This window comes from Harmonia axyridis, chromosome X (genome assembly GCF_914767665.1).
Source record: "Harmonia axyridis chromosome X, icHarAxyr1.1, whole genome shotgun sequence".
Classification (NCBI taxonomy): Eukaryota; Metazoa; Arthropoda; class Insecta; order Coleoptera; family Coccinellidae; genus Harmonia; species Harmonia axyridis.
Window position 1 is genome coordinate 13,932,627 of NC_059508.1, and position 13,716 is coordinate 13,946,342.

The following is a 13,716-nucleotide window of genomic DNA, read 5'->3' on the forward strand; positions in this document are numbered from 1 at the left end:
ATAATAAATATACTAACCATTGGTACATGCATTTTAAAAATACTGAAAAAATGACATCCAAAGCCACTCTCCTTATTAAAGATCTTAAGATATCTACGAAAATTCTAATATACTTTTGAATTCCCGCCCAAATGAGTGAAGATCCTAATGACTAACAAGTCAAACAAGAAATGTTTCAAAGCATGCGAAACAGCCCGGAACTCAAATGTAAATATCAGAGATCTCTGGTGAAAGTTCGACCTTTAATGGCGGACAGGGCTCCAATCAATCAAAACACTAACGGGCAGTGTCGTCACTGTAAAAAGGTGATGGTTGAGCGCAATTTGCTGTGGAGGCACTTCTCACTTTGGGAATTCACTAGTGTTCAATATACGCAACCTGTATTATCCTCAAATCAGACTACAGTGGTGACCATCTAATCCAAAAATCCTTTCACCAAACGACGGTTGGCTTACCATTCAATCTTTATAAATTGTACAAGGGTTATCCCTTTTGTCTTAAAACAGTAAATAACCATAGTTATTACTTAGAACTTTCATATCTGTTCTAACACAATTGTTGTTTTCGTTGATGAAACACATTTAAAGAAAGTCTCTTATGAAAATTAAAATAGCAGTACACACTTTCCTGTAACGAAGAAATATATGAATATTTATTAAAATTTGAGTTGAGGTTTTGTTTATTTCATTAACATTACCGTCTATTCTACCCCAAATAAACATTTGCATGTAATTAAAAAGAAGTGATATTACCTCAAATCAGGGAAACAAAATCTAATATCCGCTTGTTCAAAACTCACCTATGAACTTTTTTCCAATAAAGATTTGATAACATATTGTTACATCAGTGTTTTTTCACTATATTTTCAATTATTTTTGAATGGAACACTATGGCACTGTTTTACACTACATAACGAATTAGGTAAATCCAGTGTACAGAATACACACACGCACATACAGAATGGACACTCAAACAGGAGGAGACTTGGAATTAATAAATTTATAAGCTATATATTTTGAAATTTTTTATTCATCAATGAGTAGCAGCTACTTTCTTATCACTTTTTTTTGGCGATTCAATTTCTGCATTGCCATCTTCGGTTAGCCAAAGCTCAATATGGCAAGGACTCGACATGTATGGGTTAATTCTACCATGAGCCCTGTAGGTCCTCCTCCTTAATGCTGGAGCACGGTTTACCTGAAATTAAAAATTTTGCAATTAATTTCTTTTTCTAATCATTTCAGATGTAATGATGAACAAAAGAAATTGTTTATTATATTACAGTAATATAACAAAGTGGTAAGGAGCTGAGAAAGATAGGTAGAAGTCTATTAGTGAGGAAAGGAATAACTATCAAAAGTGAAATTTTACCTGTATATGATCTACAATTAGGCCATCTACATCTAGACCGCTGTAGTCAGCATTGCTTTCAGCATTCCTCAACAGTTGCAGTAAAAATTCGGCTGATTTTTTAGGCCAACGTCCTTGTGTTGTGCCGAACTGTTTGGCTTGAGCGCAGCGTCCAACTCCACCATTGAACCGCCTGAATGGAACACATTCTTTATGTTCAATAACATTCTTCAGATATGCTACTGCCCGCTTCAGAGGCATTTTTCTGATGGCGTTTGCAGTTTCGCAGGTGTTCTAAACCCAAAAATAATCAATTACACAGATATATGAAAGCTGTTAGTATATAGAAAATAGATTATGATTCAAAATAGCAGGAATTCAACTAAGAAATCAGTCGCCATATGGCCTATGCTGCCAAGATAATATTAATGCATAGGACATAGTAACATGTGGTTATGAGGAATGATGAGATTCGAAATTTGCTAGTGTACAATAGCTTACCTTAAAGTGAACCCTGAGGTTTGATCCACGCGCTTTGCATGATCTAGTGGCATTATCAGGTTCCCTTGCGTACCTTCCCATGATTTATACCTATAATATTAAGAATCAAAATGTAAAATTCACGTATAGGTTAGGTAACACAACAACATAACATCAGACTATTAAAAAAGAACAAACGTACTAACTCCCTAATCGTAAAAACTTAACCCGAAAAAAGAATTATACTTTTCTTCCAAGTTGGGGATGTTGAAGAGAAAAAATATGAGACTTACGAAAATCCAGCCGCTTGGTTACGAAGGAAACTCAAAAGAGGTTCATAGAAAAGAATGCAAAAACGTTTGACATCATAGGAAGAATGTGTTATAGCATAGAACTGAAAAAATAACCTGAAGACTATATTGAAAAATTGAAAGGAATAAAATTATCCAGACCATTTTGATCGAATGCATACTTGAGTATGAATTTCGGATCAACTCTGAAATATATATTATTTTCTGAAAATTAAAATTTTATTTCCAATGATACCAAATCCAGATGAGTGGAACACAGCCCTTAGGCATTAATGATGTCCAGTGAATTTATTTTCTATGAATTTCAGTTTTGTTATTTATTGTAATTTTATATCAAAAAATTTATACATTAGTTGAGGGTATTTGAAATATTAATTCTTCAGAAACTTATGCTCATTTTCTTGTTTATTCCTTGGTTATAACAATTAATTATAATAACATGAGTAAAGTTGTGATACCACCAATTGCTCGCATTCCTAAAAAGACACATATTACAGATGATTATGAAATTACTAAGAGTGTCTTAGGTCTTGGAATTAATGGAAAAGTTGTTGAATGTTTTTCTAGAACAACTAGAGAAAAATATGCTCTAAAGGTGGGATCCTCAGCTCTTCTTTTATTCAGGTCCTTAAGTTTGAAATACTTCAAAATAGTCAATAAAATATAATGTATAGCAACAAACATTTTCAGATTTTAAACGACAATGTGAAAGCTCGAAGAGAAGTCGAATTACACTGGAAAGCAAGTGGTTGTAAGCATATTGTAAATGTTATTGATGTGTATGAAAATAAACATAAGAATACTACCTGCCTTTTGATGGTTATGGAATGGTAAGTTTCAATTGATGATATAAATCGGAAATATCCATCACATTGTTGCAGCATGGAAGGAGGGGAGTTATTCCAAAGAATTCAGGATAAAACTGATGGTGCCTTTACAGAAAGAGGTACATTTCTGCTTTGAAAAAGTTGAAGTTATTTCCTTCTCTAGGAGAGATAAAATTCTGATTACTTTCAGAGGCTGCTCAGATTATGCATGAAATATGTATTGCTGTGAAGTATCTCCATGATAATAATATTGCACACAGAGACTTGAAACCTGAAAACCTCTTATATTCAAAAAAAGGTACTTACGGTATACTTAAGCTGACAGATTTCGGATTTGCTAAAGAAACTCTTAGTCAAGACACTCTTCAAACTCCATGCTATACCCCTTATTATGTTGGTAAGGAAATGTTGAATTATTTATTGCTTAATAAAAATTCAAGTTGAAATAATTCATCCATAATTTTATCGAATTCAAAAGATAAATAAGTTTAAATTTTTTTTATTGTTATTTTAGCTCCTGAAGTGTTAGGCTCTGATAAATATGACAAAAGCTGTGATATCTGGTCTCTTGGTGTCATAATGTATATATTGTGAGTATCTACTAAGTTTTTTTAATTTAACTAAATCATAGTATTTCTTTTAGTCTGATATACAAGTGGTTCAAATAGCTGTGTAGTACCTATGATTGCTACCTTGATTTTTTTGACAACTGAATAATGTGAATGTTTTTTAGGTTGTGTGGTTTTCCACCTTTTTACAGCAACCATGGAATGGCAATATCGCCTGGAATGAAAAAGAGAATAAGAATGGGACAATTCACTTTTCCAGATCCTGAATGGCAAAATGTGAGCCAAGATGCTAAAGACCTTATAAAAGGCATGCTGAACATTGAACCAACTAATCGATTGACAATATCACAAGTGATGAGTAATTGGTGGATAGCAGTATGTATTTTTCTTCCTCTTGTGTTTGTGGTTCCCTTCTAAGCAACATTATGATCATTTTGCTCTATATTTTTCAGCAATATACAACTGTGCCTCAAACGCCTCTCCACACTAACAAAATGCTTAAAGAAGGAGAAGAGATGTGGCCTGAAGTACAAGAAGAAATGACTCGATCTTTGGCAACGATGAGAGTTGACTATGACCAGGTCCATATTAAATCTATAGAAGATTCAAGCAACCCTCTTTTGAATAAACGTCGTAAAAGGTCAACAGTTAACAATCCCTCTGATCAATAGTTATTGTTTGAATATTACTAGATTTGAAACATAAACCAATACAAATTTTAACACAACTCCTTGAAAATGTTCTGTTGAGAAATATATTTTGAATGTGCAATGTTATATTGTTGTACAGTCAAAAGTTTTATATATTATATACATTTTTTGCCTTTGGGGAATTGTATTTCAGAAAGTTTAATTTGCAACAGTAAGACTTCTATCATGACTGTCTGATTTTATTCACATTAATATTCACGATTAAGTACTGAAAAAACAACTAATTTAAGGACTTTTTCTGATAAACATTTTCTTATGCAGTTTTTATTATTTACTTAATCAGCTTATTCTGAGTAGTTCTCTGTCAAAATTACACTGTTAGCAAGAAACACCAAGTGAAATTTTCCATGATTTCACATTAGAATTGAAATAATGTTCTGTAAAAGGACAAGGTAGTATCAGAATGATAGTAGATATATAAATTATTTTAGTTATTATAATAATTTAGAAAATAAAAATGGGCTTGTTCAATCAAATGTTCAAATTCTTCTTACGATAATTATCAGACAGACAATTGTTAACTGAATTCCTAGTTTTTGTGGTGAGGTAGGTGTTGGCCTTCTGACTAAATGAATAAACATTAAATTAAAGTAATGTGTACGAAAAAATTTCACTAGAATCTTAAGAAATCTTTTTCCAGAGTTGGCATCAAAATAATTTCTTGACAATTCACCATCCTAACTTAGGATGCAAGGAATTATATAAATAATTATTTAAGATATTTTGGACAAATCAAAAATATACCGGCCTATATTATATAAAGTTTTGATTGAATATGCTCAATAGACAACTTAAGTTGGAATGTAGATTAATTGATTTGTCATGTTCAACCCCACCTATCAACTTGACTTGATAGAAATTATTCCCAACATCATTTTTATGTTTTTAATCATGAACACCATTGTATTCATGCCATTGTTATCTTATTTCTTAATGCTATTAGTGCCTCATTTTTCTGCATTTAAATAGAAAATAAAAAAAAAAACAATTTTACAGATTGCAATATTTAGTCTTAAATGATTAACATTTTCAAATTCTAATTTGATGAACAAAAAATTAATAAAATTTCCAACATGAAAGCTCATTTTGTTATTGATATCTACCAACATTCTCAACAAAACAACGAAAAATCTTTGTGAAAATTTATTTATTTGAAATTCGGAACATTAGTGAACTCATTCACATTATAATAAATATAGAAGTAGGAACAGTCATTTTTGCAATACTAAGTATAAATCTTAAGTTTATTTATAAAATTTTATCATTTCAAAAGGGACAAAATTTGTCACTAACCCACAACACTATTCGATTTAGAAAAATATGGCAGCCGAAGTAATATCAGAAATCACCATCAATTTGTCAAAACAACTTTAGAATTATTGCTAAATTCCTTTGTTGGCTCGGATGAAAAAAACTGTGAATCTAAATATTTAGGCCATCCACTTCTCGATACATTTCAGGTGCATAATCCTATTCTACTTTTACCTAAATAATATTTCAGACTATTCAAATTAATCGAAGTTAATATTCAGATTCAGTGAGTTTTATTTCGAAAACGAATTCTGAAATTAAGCTTTATGACCTATTAATACATTCAGATATTAGTGTGCTAAAAATACTGATCAAATAAACTTGCAGAAACAATTATCCTAACAAAGACTGAATAATCCTTAAAGGAAATGATCTATCTCAACATCCGAAGAAATTTAATACTGCATTGTGTCCTAAATAATATTTAATACGGAAAATTAGGAAAAGATTTTCATTTCATTAAAGCTTTTCTGAAGACCTGCAATTCCCATTATTATTTTAATAATCAAGTCAATAAATTCTTCAATTCAAACCTAATTTCACCGAATCAAAACTTCTCCAAGTGAAATGTAGTATGTTCTCAATTCTTATTGGAACTGAAACTATCTCTGAAAACTTCTCTATCTTTAACAAATAATCACTAAGAATAGTCCTTTTGACTAACCTATATGGTAACAATGATTCTAGCAATCAAGATTGTTGATGATATATCAATAAACTCATTCGTTTAAAAACAATACGTAGGCTAAGTATGAGCAATTATTGCAATTACGAATATTTATTCTTGGATTGTTCTTTCTTTTTCTGCTCCTTTTCATCGAAACAGTGCTGTACAATTTTCTGCATCTGCACAACATAGAATGCTGAAATGAAACGTATCAAACCAATCACAGCTGATTCAACAAAAATTTGGATGAAATTTCTGACTGGGCTAAATCCTTTGCACAAAGTTGTCAGAACGAATCCATTGAATCCAATGTAACTGAAGAAGTTTCCGTCCTAAAAGAAATTATTATCATTAATATTTCAAGCTCGTTATGCAGAAATGATAATGGTAAGTCATTAATAGATTCAAATATTTGCAACGTTATCAATTCAATGAGCAAATTCCTGAATAAATATTCATAATCTTAATCATCCATTGTTTAAGAGTTATAACATTCTGAATATTATGGTTGTGAATTATCTAATGATAAAAGGAAAGATAAAATTGCAAAATTCAACAGAAAGTATTGTCATTTCTACATTGCTTTGTTTTTTTTTTAATATACGTATTCAAATCTAAAAGAGATCTGCAATCATTTACTAAAAAAAGATAATGCATTACAAGAAACTAGAGTAAGTTTCAAGGTTCTTCTATACTTTCAAATCTCAAAATTAGAAGAATAACATTAAGATTTTTTACTTGTCACTGCTAAATCGATAAGTACTTAAAGTAATAAAATTTTACACTTAGGTTGGTAACGAACCAATCGAAAACCTATATTCATGTATTGAAACAATTTAATTCAAAGGAATATTTACCAAAGCATCTTGAAGAATTTTTTTAGCAACCTCGTCAGGATCATAAAGAGTGCCCATTGCTGAAATTTTTGAAGTCTCAATAGGTTTAGTTTTATTTTCTTCATGAAATCCTGGAGTGTCTGTATCAGGAGGTAGAGCTAGTGTGACAGTTACACCGAAAGGTTTCAACTCCATGTGTATTGATTCCGCTAAACCTCTAAGAGCGAATTTGCAACTAGAATATATCGAATATCCATACATTCCAAAGAGTGATACTAATGAACCAGTGAGAACAATTATACCCTCCTTTCTTTGTTTGAATTTAGGAATTATTGCCTTTATTGGGTAAATAGTACCCAGAATATTTATATTGATTAAAGATTTTATTTGATTTACTGAAAAATTTTCCATTTCGCCACAAACCGCAAAACCTGCACAGTTAACAAGCATATATATGGGGCCAATTGTTTCTTCGATTTCACATAAATTATTCTCAATATCTTCAAAGTTTGTTACATCCACTGATACATAACTGATCCTCTGTTCTGATAGATTCACAGAACATTTTCTTATATCATCTATTGCCTGAGTCAGTTTGTCAATATTTCTAGCAATAATAGTAACATGGGCATTATTTTTCGCAGCTAGTTGGGCTATAGATTTGCCAATTCCACTGGAGCCTCCAATCACAACTATGTGCTTATTTGCTACATTTTTTATATCCTTTTTAGAAAAATATTTTCGCACAAGCAAATAAATAATACATGGAATTAACAGGAAAATAACCATTGCAAACTGTTCGCTTACTTGTAAATGTATAGCAAAATATATTTCTTATTTTAAAATCACTGGTTCAATCACTACTACTTGAACAGAACACTTGTTGTGTTTAATGAAATATGAGGATTAGCTAGCTCATATTTTAAAGGATTCAATTAATAAACCTATCAAAATTTACATGATAGGAATGAATTTGTTTATTTTTGCAGACTGACATCTACGGGACAACTCGTGAACCAGAAAAATAACAGCTGTAACTGAGAATGATACTTTGCGATATCCGTAACGTAGAAACAGTTTTCTTTAATATTTCAGTCAACGTTTTGTAACCTTCATTAACCATCTCATAGATGGCTAATAGTAAATGAGGGACAATTTAAAATTGTTGAAGAATATTGATTACGACATAGTGTTCAATAATTTTATTTTAGAGTAACAAAAGCGTATCAAAAGTATATAAATAAATAATTTTTATTGAAAATACGGATGTTCCGTGGTAACCATACAATATATGAGAATTTAATCAATAATTTCAAATTCTCGCAGAAAGTACAACGTAGGTACTTTTTACACTTGGAAAAAAAAATATATTCTTTCAAGAGCCATGTATAAGCCTGAAGGCATCAAGTGAAGTCTAAATTAACTTTTGACGTGAATGGCTGTCCATTTTTTTCTATAGCTCTAAAATCGGTGGATCCAGAACCTGGTTTGGAAACAGCCACTGTGGACTGAAAGATTCTAAATAGTTTGGAATAAGCTGTCCGATATTGTCGATTGCTTGCTGCATAAATGAATGGATTGATTACACTGGATGCCCATGCCAAAATCGAAGCAACAACGTGAAGAGAAGGATAAGCAACGTCATCATCAAAGACGTTCATCATCATCAATGGTAAAAAACAGCACAAGAAACAAACAAATATAATCAGCATCAGCTTTGTCAGTCGATTATCATCTTTTTCTCTCTTCTGGCTTTGTCTGTCTTTCTTATTCGTTGGTCTGGAAAAAATGAAAATTTCCTCTGAATATTTCAATTCAAAAAAATAATAGATATCAGGCCAATTGAAAAGTCCCCGGTCTGATACACAAATGGCGGTGTTAGTATTATATCCAATATGATTTTTAGTTAGTACCAACCTTCAAACGATACGTGTCAAAATTTGATAGCGCGAGCTCAGAATCGATCAAAAGCAACAACGTGTTAATGATTCTTAGCAGTGTTTGAAGCTGTTTGAGGGCAATAAACCTTGATTCTGCGTCGATATGTGACAATGGATGAAACATGGCTTCATCATTTCACTTCGAAGTCCAATTGACAGTCAGCTGAGTAGACTGCACACGATGAACCGAATCCAAAGCGATGAAAAACACAACAGTCAGCTGGCAAGGTTATGGCATCAGTATTCTGGAATGCGCAAGATATAATATTCATTGATTACCTCCAAAAGGACCAGACCATCAACAGCGACTATTATATAGCGTTTTTAGATCGTTTAAAGGAATAAATCGTTAAAAAACGGCCCCATTTGAAGAAAACAAAGGTGCTGTTTCATCAAGACAAATCAATTAAAACAATGGCGAAATTGCATGAATTGGGCTTCGAATTGCTTCTGCATCCACCGCATTCGCCAGATCTGGCCCCCAGCGACTTTTTCCTGCTCTCAGACCTCAAAAGAATGCTCGCTGGAAAGAAATTTGGCGCCGATGAAGAAGTAATCGCCGAAACTGAGGCCTATTTTGAAGCAAAGACAAATCGTACTACAAAAATGGTATCGAAGAGTTTTAAGATCGCTATAATCGCTGTATCGCCCTCGAAGGCAACTATGTTGAATAATAAAATCGAATTTTGCCAACAAAATGTGTTTTATTATAGTAGACCGGGAATTTTTCAATTGGCCTGTTAGGAGATACTTACTGGTGTTTCAACATATTCAATCGCGATCTTCTAACTTTCCAATATATACATGAATATGAAATTATAATAACTACACAAGGTAGAACAAAACCAATAAGGAACAAAACTTTCTTCGGTGAACTGCCATCCTTTTCTAGGATTGTACAAGAAAAAGTGGAGGGATTCAGACCTAATCTTCCCCAAATTTCCAAAAGTGGTGGTAACTGAAAGAATTGATGAATGAAATACACAAAATAAAAAAATTTCAAATTAAAATGTTTACCATTATCAGAAGAGCTATACCCCATGCAGCTACAATTTGAAGCCAGATACCTGCCTTGGAATATAGTTGCTCATAGTATTTGCTGTAAGCTATAAGGATATATCTGCAAAAAAATTAGATGTGAATAGATAGGTACATTATTTTAATTCAGTCTTTCTCACCTGCTCAAAGTGATTGCAACCATATTGAGAAGGGATACAGCAACATTTCCATAAAATAAAACAGGAAAGAGTTTGCAAAGAGCGTCTCCAAGGGTCCATTCTTCATTTATGTACCTCACTGCAGTGAGAGGAAGATTTACAGAACAAAATAACAAGTCCGATATGCACAGTGACATAACAAATGCAGTTGTAGCTTGGCATCTCAATTTCGGACATCTGCATAAGGCCAATATGGTAACAGAATTACCTGAAATTCAATTTATTAAAAAAAAATCTACTATTTTGCTACATATGTTCAATTTCATCAAAATATTTTTTTTTTAATTTTTTCCCACAAGTTTTAGTTTTACTCATTCAAATTCAATTGCAAATAAATACCTTATGAGTTTTTAAAGATTCTTGATAAAAAACAAACATTATATTATCATTAAAAAATATAAAAAAAGGATTTCTAAGCTAGGAGGATCAATGTACCCTCGATATGAAGTTGAGTACGCATCAATAGATTTATTATTTTCGAAAAGAAGTGCTAGGCTAATTAAATGTTTGTATTTTTGTATATTGAATCGACCTGAATGATAGAAAATATAGGTTCCAATTTGAAAATCTCGAGTTTTGATGAATTTGAGTTGTCAAAGTTCATGATCTTCTTATGAACACCCTGTACATTTTAGGTCCAAACCGAAATTGTCTTAAAAAAGCTATCTAATGATGCAATAATATACTGGGTGTGACATTTGAAATGAGGAAGTAGTGGTCTGTTTCCGGTATAAAAAGTAGTTGTAGAGATCTGAAAATATTTTAGGGAGAAAGATCATTGTCTTAAACTCCAATATGCAAATTTTCAGCTAAAAATTATGATTAGTTTTTCATGTACGTCTAATAGGCTATCCCGGTAAATCACCCTGTATAAAGTTAATGGATAATGTGAGTTTCCCACAAAATTCCATCAACAGCATAGGTTTTCACAGAAAAGATTATCAAATTTTTCTGATCTGATAACACTGCTGAATATCTTTCGGACAGTGGACTGAATTTTGTTGTGATTTGCTGGAATGATCAAAGGACTGAAACTTCCTTTCTAGTTCATTGTAAAGAGACCCATCTTTTTTTGGAAACATTTAATTGAAAATATCGATTTAATCCAAAATAGATAAATTTGAGAGTACAATGTTGTTCTCTATAATTATTTGATGGTAATTTATAACGGGATATAATGAAAGGACAAAAATCAAACTTCAAAGCAGGCATTTATTATTTTTCTATACGTGATAAATGTTCAAAGTATCACGTCATTCTATTTTTACCCGACATACCACTTTGCAGGTTAATTGGGTAATTGTAAATTATTACGATTGTTAAGAAAGGAACATTGGGAGCACATATTTCGAATAGGTACTACGAAGATTTGACTTTGCAAGATTTAAACAAAAGAGTAATTATATGTTTCTGAAAAAATAATTTGGAGAATTTGTTTTATTTTCCTTCTTCATAAAAAATAAACCAAACAATTTTAATGACCCTGTATGTATGTATTACGAAAGATCGCGTTTCTTTTCAAGTTACCTCTGTGAGCAATCTGTTTGCTTTTCTATATCTTCCTGCGATTGTGTAGATACCTGATAATTCCGCTCCTAAAATCGTTCATCATCTGAACAAAACTGAGAGTAAATACAACTTTATTTATCGGTATCAATTTTTCCAGAACATATTTCAATATCAGCTGACATTCGAATCTTTCAGAATATTGACTTGGTAATCTCTGTAGAAACAGGTGATAAAGCGTCTTATTCTTTTACATACTCGCAGTTTTTTCGGATAAAGGAAGAATATAAGATATCAATACATCTAACAAAATAATTTTTTGGTTGAATCAATCTTTGGAATCATTTGTATTGAAATTTCCACATGATATAAAATTTTTGTTGTCTTCAAAGTGAAAAATATTAATCGAAATATTCAAAGCAGATAATTCCCTTCTTTTAAATAATGTAGAAATAATTTATTAGGTCCAAAATCGATTAATTCAATTTGAAATCATCCTCTCGAGCTTCTATTTTAAGAGACATAAAGTCAATGCACTCCTTATCATTGGTTCATTAAGAAATATGTGGTCAATTCATCAATGATCACAAATCGAAATTAGGCATCATCTCAAAAACAGACTCTATTCATTAAGAATTTCATCATTTTTGTTATTGGAACAGTCCGAAGGATACATTAATTTATAGAATAGATTTCGAACAGGAAAGTAGGTATAGTAAATAATATCTTCTCGTTTTCATAAGCTATTATTTATGTTTTCTCATTTCTCGTTGATCGGTAGAATGACATATTCAAAAACCATCTAGGATTATTTTTAGCATAACTTCACTATTGATTCAATTACATCCAATTTGACATTGATTTTTCGTATAGATGTTCATCTTAATTCGTCACATGAAAATATAGTGTTTGTTTTCATTATTTCTACGAAGTTGGCAATGTCAAATAAGTGTATCATGCTTTCGTTAGTGGAGTATTTTGAATGTGACAAAATATCAGGCGTGCAAATGTAGAAAACATAAAAAAACGTAATTAAAAACTCACCTATAACACCAACAACACAAAAGAGAATAGCACAGATCGAAGCAGCCACTGTAGCAACTTTGGGGTATTTGATGACAGTAAAATCATCGTCAGTAACATTAAACATGTTGAATTTTTGTCGGTCACTTCATAATTCGCGAATAAAACTAAAAAACAATTCGAACTATAGCCGGGTACTGTCTTTCGCGACATAGATGATAAAGACGATTGCCATGATGATAAGTCTTGATCAAAACAAATTCATTTAGTAAATAAAGTGACTAAATGCACCTATCTTGACGATGAGTCAGTAAGACCACGTTAATAAATACTTAGTTAGATGCGAGACCGAAGTAAAAAAAGACACACATTTGAAGAAATCGCTCGCAACTTGTGATCTGAAGATATTCCTTGCAGCTGGTAGTTGCAACTGTTCACTGCATCCGTGCAGTGTGTGCTGTATTGAGGCAATATTCCTTCCAACATTCGAACGTTCTCTTCGACAATCACTCTATTCATCTCATGTTCGATATATTATACCAAAATGAAGTAGAATTGGTACGGTAGGGAGTTTGCCTGCCTGATATGGACCATTTTAGCCCTATTTTCATTGGTGGTGGTTGTTGTTCTTAGTACTGTTTGTTTATTTTGGATCGGCGTAAACAACTGTCAGTGTTGTCGGTCTGGTAATAAACTTTCTTTTTTGTTGATTATGTGAAGAGCCTCTTCTTTATATGGGCGGAGATTAAGACATTCAATTTGCATTATTTGTTTGTTATTGGAATTTTTCGGTATTTTGTGTTGAATTACGTGATTTCGATTTTCTTCAATTACTACAAAGGGAAATGAGATATTCCTTCGATAATTTTAAGAAAAAAAGTTCTATAAATATTCGTCCGCAAACACTTTGTTTTCGAGATACAGGGTGTTTCTTGTAGTCCTATTTTTTTGTGATGATTATACAAATTT

At 31.8% G+C, this 13,716-nt stretch overlaps 4 protein-coding genes across 5 annotated transcripts; 1 reads left to right on the plus strand and 3 right to left on the minus strand.

The window, feature by feature from the left end:
• Positions 1-1,011: 1,011 nt before the first annotated feature.
• Positions 1,012-2,213, minus strand: LOC123685940 (60S ribosomal protein L17-like). 2 transcript variants are annotated; one of them, XM_045625831.1, is made up of 4 exons: positions 2,124-2,213; positions 1,852-1,941; positions 1,372-1,644; positions 1,012-1,197 (listed from the first exon to the last, which is right to left on the minus strand). In XM_045625831.1, the coding sequence occupies exons 2-4, from the start codon at positions 1,930-1,932 to the stop codon at positions 1,033-1,035; spliced, it is 519 nt and encodes a 172-aa protein (XP_045481787.1). In that variant the 5' UTR covers positions 1,933-1,941; positions 2,124-2,213; the 3' UTR covers positions 1,012-1,032. The 2 variants fall into 2 exon arrangements, with proteins under 2 accessions (XP_045481787.1, XP_045481788.1); XM_045625832.1 differs by lacking the exon at positions 2,124-2,213 and adding an exon at positions 2,033-2,116.
• Positions 2,214-2,440: 227 nt separating this feature from the next.
• On the plus strand, positions 2,441-4,842 carry LOC123685641 (MAP kinase-activated protein kinase 2). Its single transcript, XM_045625402.1, has 7 exons — positions 2,441-2,736; positions 2,832-2,971; positions 3,023-3,087; positions 3,159-3,365; positions 3,483-3,558; positions 3,702-3,912; positions 3,990-4,842. The coding sequence occupies exons 1-7, from the start codon at positions 2,581-2,583 to the stop codon at positions 4,206-4,208; spliced, it is 1,074 nt and encodes a 357-aa protein (XP_045481358.1). The 5' UTR covers positions 2,441-2,580; the 3' UTR covers positions 4,209-4,842.
• A 533-nt stretch (positions 4,843-5,375) lies between these two features.
• On the minus strand, positions 5,376-8,038 carry LOC123685643 (3-ketodihydrosphingosine reductase). The gene is made up of 2 exons (XM_045625403.1): positions 7,083-8,038; positions 5,376-6,557 (listed from the first exon to the last, which is right to left on the minus strand). The coding sequence occupies exons 1-2, from the start codon at positions 7,848-7,850 to the stop codon at positions 6,327-6,329; spliced, it is 999 nt and encodes a 332-aa protein (XP_045481359.1). The 5' UTR covers positions 7,851-8,038; the 3' UTR covers positions 5,376-6,326.
• Positions 8,039-8,248: 210 nt separating this feature from the next.
• Positions 8,249-13,433, minus strand: LOC123685644 (protein trapped in endoderm-1-like). The gene is made up of 5 exons (XM_045625404.1): positions 12,769-13,433; positions 10,180-10,426; positions 10,019-10,121; positions 9,757-9,959; positions 8,249-8,840 (listed from the first exon to the last, which is right to left on the minus strand). Exons 1-5 carry the CDS (start codon positions 12,872-12,874, stop codon positions 8,465-8,467), a joined length of 1,035 nt encoding a protein of 344 aa, XP_045481360.1. The 5' UTR covers positions 12,875-13,433; the 3' UTR covers positions 8,249-8,464.
• Between the last annotated feature and the right edge of the window lie 283 nt (positions 13,434-13,716).